The sequence below is a fragment of a genome (genome assembly GCF_019968985.1).
Source record: "MAG: Porospora cf. gigantea B chromosome Unknown PgB_NODE_895_length_9708_cov_116.807, whole genome shotgun sequence".
Taxonomy (NCBI): domain Eukaryota; phylum Apicomplexa; class Conoidasida; order Eugregarinorida; family Porosporidae; genus Porospora; species Porospora cf. gigantea B.
This window is the reverse complement of record NW_027179332.1, coordinates 1-9,708: the sequence shown is the minus strand read 5'-3', so window position 1 is coordinate 9,708 and position 9,708 is coordinate 1. Positions and strand designations below refer to the sequence as shown.

Sequence of the window (9,708 nt, the reverse complement as noted above, 5' to 3'; positions counted from 1 at the left end):
CGTTAGGATAGTGCTTAGGAGAGGCCGACGCTGACACCTCTGTTGGTATATCATATATTCGATTAAGTCGGTGTGTAAATTCTGTTTACGCCGAGGCACTGCAACGGAAACAGGAACGCTAATGCGCAACACCATGAGACCAACAGACTCAATATCCGCTAATATTCGCCAGACGCTTGCTGCTCTTGAATGCAAAAAATACGTTTGAGTGGTCAGTTTCGTCCAGTTTCAGAGTACTTCTGAGTTGCCCCCAGTCGCAGGCCTCAACCTGTAAAATTATTGAGATCACAGGCAATAAACATAATTGCACCTTTGTTGAGATGTTCGTTCACTGTCCTCCACCACAGTTCCTGCTGGGCGTGCTAACGCTTCCAATTTGGACCGCGCCCAAATTGGACCCACCCGAATGGATGGACCGCCGGTCTGAAGCGATCAATGTCACCGGCCGGTTACCTTTGGAGATGCCTCGCCTTCATCTGAGCTGTGAACGTCCAGTCTTGATTTTCGATTCGCCAAAGCAGCCGCCGCGGCAACGACCGTTGAGGTCTCGCAGTTGGGCGCGTATCGTAGGTCTACGCGCCAGAGACGGGACGTGCCCCCGGGTAGTTGAGGCAATTAACCGTCGCGACTCGCGGGGTGTGCTTATCCCCACGGTCAAGACACCTGTCGCCTGCGGCGGCTACACCGCATTCGCCAAGGCTTTCCGTACCCCCTGCTCACACCTGCTGCGCCAGACCCCAGCCTACCTAATATCGGAGGCCGGCCGTTCTCGACTCAAATGGAGTGAGCTGCTGCAACGGTATCCCCCGCCACGCCTTGTTTACAGGTGCCCGCACACAATGAAAGCGAACGCTGGCTCTCCTCTAGATCTCCTTGTGCTGGAGTTTTACGAGGCGGTACTTGCTACTTCTGGTCGGCTGGCCTCTTTGCCTATTGTAGGCGCCAGTGTCTTCTCGGCAGTGTATTTTTTCTGCGGAATACCTCCATGGACCGTGGTGTTACTCATCTTGAACTGTGCCATCGCTACTGTCGCAAGTGGCATTGTCTCAAAGATGAGCTTGGCTGAAGAGACGTATGTGCCGGAGTCATTGGAGGATGTATGGGCGGACAGCACTCTTTACTTCATTGTCATGGTATCAGTATCCATGTTTTTGGCTGTCTGGAGAGATCTCAATAGCTAGTTCACTCGTATCTCTCGTTCCACTCGTATCTTTCGGCCGTCTCGCAATGCTGCAATTTGATGCGCTGCGAAAGCAGAAAACCCCCATTGTAGCTGGGCTGACCCTTCCACGCTTCTACGTCGAACCCACTGCCACCGCGAGGTCCTTCACGCGGCATTTCATTCGAGATGCGGTGCCGTTGGAGGTACCGACCAGGCCGCGGCTGCAGATTAATTGCGGGAGCACAGCGCACCTGCACTGTTGGCAACGCCCGGTATGGCTGGCGGTCTCCTCGGAGAGCTGCCGTTGCGACAGGCTACTGACAGCACTGGCAGAGAGGTCTCCGAGTCTGCTTCTGCCAACGACGAAACTGCCGCTGAACTCATTGGGGCCTGGAGACGTTGTGGCTGCTTTTCGCCCCCCTTGCGATGCTCTCTGGAAGTCTTCGGAGTTCCTGGCTGGTAAGAGTCATCGCCAGTCTGTGGACTTCCGATATACCCAAACCGTGAGAAGCGCCTTTCCAAGCAGCCTCCTGCAAGAGGTGGTTGAGGGGGTGATGTGTGCCCTATGTGGCTCCCGAGCGTTGTTCGTCGCCTCCATCTTCTGCTTCATCCTCCACTTCGCGTTGGGTTTCCACGACGCTGTTGTCGGCCTGTTCAAGTCGGTCATCTGCTTTGTGCTACTGAGCTTTGTTGCTCACGTCAGCAGGAAGTACTGCATGGCTCTGAGCACATCAGAGCTGAACATCGCTTACGGCACAATCTCGCGACGTATCAATGCGCTCTTTTTCGGTTTCGCACTTACAATGCTGATCTGTACGAGCTGTTCTGTCATATCAAGGTTGCGTTGACGCAGCAGAGTGGTATCAAGAGTTGATGGGTATGATAGCTTCAAGTTTAAAAAGTGACTCTTGAGGGACCCGATTCGAGTCGATTTTCTAATGTTTCAGCAGAGGAGTCTCGCATTTATCTTCCACTTCGGTGTCATCCTCATCTGTTTCCGTTGGGGAAGCAGTGGTCTGCGGAATCACCTTGGTTTGATCACCAAGGAGGCGAGCAGCGTCGGCAATTCTTGGGTCGGCAAGCATTCTCGCAACCTCCGGTTGGGCCGCGACCGAGGCCAGTAGCTGTTGTAGATAGTCAGGCCCGCCCTCGGATGACGGCTCCAGGGCACTCTTCACGCTTTGCATGATACTGAAAGCTTTGCTGCGCCATCCAAAGGATTTTATCAGCGCAGCCGCGGCAGCGGGGTCTTCCAATAGCGATTGGATGAGACGGAGGTTCACCCCGCTGAGCAGCTCTTCAAGATTGCCAACTTCGCCAAGCGACCCAAGCAGGCCTCTCACCGTAGGATTGTTCAGCAGCGTGTCCATATCCGGAAGGTCACGTAAGACATTATTCGGTAGAAAAGACTGCAGAAGCCCTTTCAGACCTTCATCTGTGTCAGAGGGCTGGACCGCGTCCTGGACACCATCGTCGGGTTTCGCACCAACATAGGTATCCTCGGCGCGGACAGCGACGAACAGAACGGCGACAGTTAAGAATCTCATTATACTTTTTACTTGTTTCACTTGAAGCGATCGCAAAAATCATGCGGTCTTCAACTATTGCTGTCGTTTCCCTCGTGCAAGAGCGATGCGAGAAACAATGTAAAGTACAATTGGAGCAACTAAACACTATCTTCTGAACGTCATGTCATGTATGGCTGAAGGGCGGCAAGTGTCCCTTTGCCAACAGAAGACTTAATCAACGACAAGTTCTTCGCCACTACGTCGGCCAGCAGACTCTCAACATCTTCCTGCCCGAACTCAGCATGCAGCAGTGAGTCAAGAGCCTCAACCTCACATAGGGCGCCCGTGAGCAGCTTCTTCACACGCCGGTTGGCAAATGCAGCCTCAGTGAAAAACGGCAAGAGTTGTCGTTCGCCGCTGGAAACCACCGCTTGCAGCCTTGCCCGACTCTCCGCTGAGAAGTGATTCGTGGCCTCCAGGAGAGCCACGATAACCGAAACCTTCACCCGGGCCATCTTCAATATATTCCTGGCGCTGGAAATCCCATCGCCATATGAGCCGAGTGTAGGGCGTGGCTCATTCCGTTCGATGCTGACGTGATCCGAGGCCAAATCTTGGAGGGCTTCGATGTGATGTGCGGAGTTCTTCTCGAAGCCCTCTGCAGTTTCACCAGAGTCATCAGAGTCACCAGAGATCAGAGGTTCTCTGTTTTCAATGACGTCCCCAATTTTCTTCTGGGAGCCCTCATCCAAATCTTCATCGGTATCCTCAAAGGCTTCATCAGTGTTCTCCAAGATAGGCAGACCTCCAAGCAAATCCGACTCATTCAACGTCTTTCCTTGTTCACCCAAAGCCGGAGACAGACCGCTGATGAGGGCCTTCAAAGCACTAAGATCAGGAATACCTTCAGAGAGACTGGAATCGAGCTGCAACCTCGCTTCCTTCTGTTCCTTCTGCGAGATCAGAGGGTAGATAACCTGAGCGGTCCGAAGCTGACGAGTGATCAGCGGCTTCTGAGAGATCAGTGGCTCCGTTTCACTCAAAGCCGGAGACAGACCGCTGATGAGGGCCTTCAAAGCACTAAGATCAGGAATACCTTCAGAGAGACTGGAATCGAGCTGCGACCTCGCTTCTTCCTGCGGGATCAGAGGGTAGATCAAAGGCTTCTGAGAGATCAGAGGCTTACGAGTGATCGAAGGCTTCTGAGAGATCAGAGGTTCTCTGTTTTCTATGATGTCCCCAATTTTCTTCTGGGAGCCCTCATCCAAATCTTCATCGGTATCCTCAAAGGCTTCATCAGAGTTCTCCAAGATAGGCAGACCTCCAAGCAAATCCGACTCGTTCAACGTCTTTCCTTGTTCACCCAACGCCGGAGACAGACCGCTGATGAGGGCCTTCAAAGCACTAAGATCAGGAACACCTTCAGAGAGACTGGAATCGAGCTGCAACCTCGCTTCCTTCTGTTCCTTCTTTGGGATCAGAGGGTAGATCATCTGAGAGGTCCGAAGCTGACGAGTGATCAGCGGCTTCTGAGAGATCAGTGGCTCCGTTTCTCCCAAAGCCCGAGACAGACCGCTGATGAGGGCCTTCAAAGCACTAAGATCAGAAATACCTTCAGAGAGACCGGAATCGAGCTGCGACCTCGCTTCTTCCTGCGGGATCAGAGGGTAGATCAAAGGCTTCTGAGAGGTCAGAGGCTTACGAGTGATCGAAGGCTTCTGAGAGATCAGCGCCTTCTGAGAGGTCAGTGGATTCTGAGAGATCAGTGGCTTACGAGTGATCGAAGGCTTCTGAGAGATCAGTGGCTTCTGAGAGATCAGTGGCTTCTGAGAGATCAGTGGTCCATAAGAGATCAGAGGTCCTCCGTTTCCTATGATGTCCCCCATTTTCTTCTGGGAGTCATCCAAATCTTCCTCGGCAGCATCCAAGGCTTCACCGGAATCCTCGAAGAGAGGCATACCTCCAAGCAAATCCGACTCGTTCAACGTCTTTCCTTGTTCACCCAAAGCCGGAGACAGACCGATGATGAGGGCCTTCAAAGCACTAAGATCAGGAATACCTTCAGAGAGACTGGAATCGAGCTGCGACCTCGCTTCTTCCTGCGGGATCAGAGGGTAGATCAAAGGCTTCTGAGAGATCTGAGGCTCTCTGTTGTCTACGATGTCTCGAAAATGGTCGCCAACCGGCACCTCGGATGCAACATCAGCACCTACAACATCCTCATCGTCAGAGTCAAACGGCACCTCGGATGCGACATCAGCACCTACAACATCCTCATCGTCAGAGTCAACCGGCACCTCGGATGCAACATCAGCACCTACAACATCCTTATCAAAGAACTCCAAGTCCTCCATTACGTCGTCTTCGGAGTGCATCAGACTTATCGGTTTCGTGGATTCGGCGCTGCCCCGAAGACTGCCCGCAGCATTAGTAGATAGCAGGAGGAGAGCAGTAGAAAACAAGCGCATGGAAGCTTACGAATATATTGAGATGGAACACAGAACTTTGTGGGGCCTTCCCCTAGGTAAGAAATGGCCCTCAGCGTAAGCCATCTTTGTCAATAGTCTTATCGGAAAAAACGGACAACGAAAACAGTTTGTGGCGGTGTTTCAACGCTCTGCATGTTTGCTTGGCCTCAATCTGCTCAACGAAGTATTCGTTATTGTTGATGTTTTTCGCTGCTACTATGACGCTTTGCGTGCGCAGCTTGAGTGGTCACCACTCTCGTGAGGCCTTCGAGTTGAAAACGCACCTCTACACAGGAGACTACCTCAGCGAGGTCCAAGAGCCTTCTACAGTAGACTACCTCAGCGAGGTCCAAGAGCCTTCTACAAGTGGCTACTACAGTGAGGTCCCAGAGCCTTCTGCAGGAGACTACCTCAGCGAGGTCCAAGAGCCTTCTACAGTAGACTACCTCAACGAGGTCCAAGAGCCTTCTACAAGTGGCTACTATAGTGAGGTCCCAGAGCCTTCTGCGGGAGACTACCTCAGCGAGGTCCAAGAGCCTTCTACAGTAGACTACCACAGCGAGGTCCAAGAGCCTTCCACACGATACCACAGCGAGGTCCAAGACACAAGTATTGCTAAAACGCCTCTCTCCACCAGGCTACGGGCACCGACCCTTGCCTTCCGAACGGCGCATGCGGAGGCCCCACACCCTAGTTTTGAACAGGGTGTCCTCTCTCGACTTATACGTGCTTTTAATTCGGCAAAGTGGATGATGACACACAGACGGAGAACCGAATCCATTTGAATCAATGAAAATTTTCCTTACCTTGACAGCTGATGACACTCCAATGAAAACCCCACTCCACGAGATCTTCGATCAGAAAAGACTATAATCGATGAGATTGCTATGTACTGCTATTGTCGGCCTGGTATGTGCCCAAGGTCGAGCTCACAAGAAGCTTGACTCACGCCCCTTTAGGAGACCAGAGCACTCCAAGGGGCTCGTCAGTGTGCTGGAGCACCAGGTCGACCACTACGGGGGGAAGCACTGGAAGACGAGTCCACGCCGCCTACGGACTGGGACGGCAGCTATGAAGGACACCCAGCTTGGATCTCATGACATTCTCATGGACTCGCTACAGTTGGGCGTCTTGTTCGGCCCGTCCCATCACAACAGAAGGAACGATCTGAAACGCGGCGTGATTAAACCAGTCCAGAAGCGGTTTCTGAGCTTGAGGGGTAGTCGTCTGGGGTGGTTTTCCCCAGAAGCGTTCATAAGAAGCGTAGGCCGTCGTTAAAAGCATGGAATCTGAGTTTATAAACTATGGTGTTTAATGGATTTTTGGCGTGCATTCAAATTATGCAAAACTGTGAGGTGCAAAACTGGGAGGCAGTGTAATGGTTTTGGCTCTCACTCATATAAACTGGGAGGTGCCGGAACAACGCATCGAGCGCAAGTAACAAAATCGTTGATCAGTGGCATACGCCATGGGACCACATTAAAAAACAGGCTATCAGATATTGGTTTCCAGGGCTTGAAGCTTCATTAAACGAGCACGTTTCTTGCAGGGACACTCCCCAAGAGCCCTTCCTGTGTTGCTTCCACGGCAGCCACAGGCACTGGCGACGGTTAGGAGTAGGGTGAATAGTCGAAGAAGCTTATTCATTGGAATGCTATTTTATTTTCGTTGGCGTTAGTGGCTGTGGGGTGAGGGAACAAAGATGTTACAAGTTTTAAAGACAAGAGACCTCAAGGGCTAACATACGATGGGTCGCTGGTGGCTTCTAAGGAGGCAGCTTTGGCCTGGCCATGCGATGTCATGGGCCCTATACATCCCAGCAACACTGGGAGAACTACAAGTCCGTGGACAGTACCAATAACCACCACCAGCGTGAACATGCGGAAGAAGACAATGAAGACGTAGGACTCCGCAAACCCCAACATGAAAACGCCCAAAAGTGTACAAACGGCGCCGTTGAACACAGGTGCGCCCATGAGGGCAAGGCTTTCCACCGCTCTGCGGTTTCGAGAGGAACCGTGGCAGTGCGACACAAAGGCGTGCACCATATGGCTGGCGTAGTCCACAGCGAAGCCGACGGAGATAACCAGATTGATCATGGAAATCATGTTGAGTTTGACGTCCCAGAAGTACATAAATCCAAAGAGTCCAATGTCTATCATCACCATTACGACGATGGTGAGCAGCCCCACGGCGAGGGACGGCATCAGGACGAAGGTGACGAGGAGGATGGCCAGCGCGGCAACACCCATGTTGACGAAAACGGAGGACAGCACTGCGAGATCAGACTCGTAGAATATCATCATGTAGTTCCAGGCGAGAGCTCGCATTGAGGACGCCTCAAGAGTCCGGCGGATCGAAGTCATCCAGAGGGCCCTCTCCTCCGACGACCGCATTGCCTTCGGCAGCAGAGTGCACCGCAAGGCGGCAAGACGATCGCCGATGAAGACCAGATCCCTGCGGAACTGGTCGTACTTCCCAGCCAAGGCACGTTCCATGCCTGCGGCGAACCGTTCAACGTCCCCCGAGAGAAGGTCTCCACGGTAGTCAGGGTCCTCGGATATGACCTCCAACGGGTTCATGAAAAGAGCGGTGGACGGCAAGGCGCGTATATCCTCAGTCAAGGAGAGGAGGCTATCAATGGTTTCGGTTTCCGACCACACGTAGCCAGTTTCGATAAACACGTCTGCAGGCACATCGAACTTCGTGAAGAACTCAGTTACAATGGTGTCATGGACCTTTAAGTACGAGGACGCCGGCGACAGGTCGGACAGATCAAGTCCTTGGCGGATATGAAGGAAGCCGTACACGCTGACAGACAGATACGAAGCCGCGGCGAGCGCCACTAGAAGCTTTGCCCACGGTCGCATCAAGTTCACTCCAACGCCGTTCAAGAAGAATCGCCGTACCCAACGTCCCACTACTCCGGCTGGCTCCTCGATGGCCTTGAGATTTCCTGGTGAGGCGTCCTCAGGCCGTCCCGGAGCGTGGAGCCAGACCAACCACCGGTTGGCTCCCCTTCCAAGCCTGTGGTGGGCTCTGCGGTCGGAAAGATCGAAGGCAGCGGCCACCAGTCCATTGATGCGTTCGGACGTATCGATACGACCCACAGACGGTTGCCTCCAACCAGTCGCTCGGAAGGCGCGTTCCTCACGCCGGGCTTCCAAGCAGAGTACTGGTAGCACGAACGTGAGGCACAGAAGGTAGACGAATAGCATACATCCCGCTGAAAAAAGGCAGAAGTTGCGGATTGAGAGGTAGGGCGAGAAGGAGCCCACCACGAAGGCTAGGATGGACGTGAGCGTCGTGATGGTGATGGCCATACCACTCTCCTCGAGGGACTCCTGAACGCGGTCCTCAGCGTTCATCGTCCTGAAATTCATGGAGTACGTATTGATCAAAACGAACATGTCGTCCACTCCCACGCCCAGGCAAAGAAAGGGACAAACCAGGGCCGTGGGTACAAATGCCACGCCCATTAAACTCATACTGCCAAGCCCTGCCAACATTGACAGCAGACAGGAGGTGACCCCGGCAAAACCTGTCAGCACCTTACACTGTACCAGGTCGAAGCTAAAGTTGGCCAGCATAGCGTAGACGTACAGGATAACGCAGGTCAACACCACGAACTTTATGTCGTCAGATTCGGAGGTTGAGGACCGCAGCTCGTCGTCGCGACTGCGAAATGCATTGACTGCGATGGTGTAATCCGGAAAGCTCAGGTTCAACGACTGTACACCGGCGATGAGTGCTGCCTCCCAACGCAGATTAAGGTCGAGCTGCTCCTTGGTGTCACGGAGGAAGTAGTAGAACGCAAAGGCCCGCACGTCATTGATGCACTCTACATCCACCTCCACCAGTCCGTCCTCGTCAGGGTCGGAGTCCAAAACCATCAACTGTCCCACTAGGGCTGCGGGAAGGGCTCGGCGGCAGGGCTCCGCGCTGTAGCCGCCAAGAAAGTAGTCCGGTACATAGCCTTTGCCCTCGTCAACGTTGTATATCAACCCATCCATCAGCACAAACTCCACCGGATAGGCGTCCTGTGTCTTTAGACCCGTGGCAATGACGCTCTGCTCGTCGCAGTCAAGTCCGTAGGTGCGGGCACACAGGCACGCGAAGTGTACGGCGCCGTCGCAATCGGGAACCGAGCCGGCAACCAGAACCTGCTTCCCTGAAGAGGGGTCACTGGTCTCGCCCCGCACATAGCGGTCCACAGCTCTGGCGAATTCCACGTCCGCATGTGTGAGGAGGTTACGGCCGTTGGTGGCCGTCATGACCACGGTGCTGGTCCGCTGATAAGACGATTCGAACAGGCTACGATGGACAGCGCCGTCTTCGCGAGCCTTGCTTACTGGGAGGGAGTAGAGGTCCTCAGCGCCATTTATCCAGAAGGCGAAATGCGGCAAGAAGCCCAAGCCACAGAGCAAACAGGCCACGGTCGAGGCAGCCATCACCCACCAAGGCCGGCGGCAGCAGAACCTGCCCCACTTGCCAAACAGCACGTCTAGACGACTAAGCGCAGTTTCCTTCACCTCTGCAGCTTCCCTTAAAATAGTCTTCAGATGGAGGA

The 9,708-nt window shown here is 53.6% G+C and overlaps 6 protein-coding genes across 7 annotated transcripts; 3 read left to right on the top strand and 3 right to left on the bottom strand.

Annotated features, from left to right (window-relative positions):
• Positions 1 to 320: 320 nt before the first annotated feature.
• On the top strand, positions 321 to 1,181 carry KVP17_004888 (uncharacterized protein; the record flags this gene model as incomplete). The annotated part of the gene is made up of 1 exon (XM_068523485.1): positions 321 to 1,181. One exon carries the CDS (start codon positions 321 to 323, stop codon positions 1,179 to 1,181), a length of 861 nt encoding a protein of 286 aa, XP_068371223.1.
• Positions 1,182 to 1,227: 46 nt separating this feature from the next.
• On the top strand, positions 1,228 to 2,010 carry KVP17_004884 (uncharacterized protein; the record flags this gene model as incomplete). Its single annotated transcript, XM_068523480.1, has 1 exon — positions 1,228 to 2,010. The coding sequence occupies one exon, from the start codon at positions 1,228 to 1,230 to the stop codon at positions 2,008 to 2,010; it is 783 nt and encodes a 260-aa protein (XP_068371218.1).
• Positions 2,011 to 2,097: 87 nt separating this feature from the next.
• On the bottom strand, positions 2,098 to 2,709 carry KVP17_004887 (uncharacterized protein; the record flags this gene model as incomplete). Its single annotated transcript, XM_068523484.1, has 1 exon — positions 2,098 to 2,709. One exon carries the CDS (start codon positions 2,707 to 2,709, stop codon positions 2,098 to 2,100), a length of 612 nt encoding a protein of 203 aa, XP_068371222.1.
• Positions 2,710 to 2,849: 140 nt separating this feature from the next.
• On the bottom strand, positions 2,850 to 5,138 carry KVP17_004889 (uncharacterized protein; the record flags this gene model as incomplete). Its single annotated transcript, XM_068523486.1, has 1 exon — positions 2,850 to 5,138. The coding sequence occupies one exon, from the start codon at positions 5,136 to 5,138 to the stop codon at positions 2,850 to 2,852; it is 2,289 nt and encodes a 762-aa protein (XP_068371224.1).
• A 200-nt stretch (positions 5,139 to 5,338) lies between these two features.
• Positions 5,339 to 5,923, top strand: KVP17_004885 (uncharacterized protein; the record flags this gene model as incomplete). The annotated part of the gene is made up of 1 exon (XM_068523481.1): positions 5,339 to 5,923. One exon carries the CDS (start codon positions 5,339 to 5,341, stop codon positions 5,921 to 5,923), a length of 585 nt encoding a protein of 194 aa, XP_068371219.1.
• Positions 5,924 to 6,868: 945 nt separating this feature from the next.
• KVP17_004886 (uncharacterized protein) lies at positions 6,869 to 9,708 on the bottom strand (the record flags this gene model as incomplete). Of its 2 annotated transcripts, none has more annotated exons than XM_068523482.1 (1): positions 6,869 to 9,708. In XM_068523482.1, a coding segment is annotated over one exon (2,840 nt), but the record flags the coding sequence as incomplete, so codon positions are not given. The 2 variants fall into 2 exon arrangements, with proteins under 2 accessions (XP_068371220.1, XP_068371221.1); XM_068523483.1 differs by having other exon boundaries at positions 6,869 to 9,589.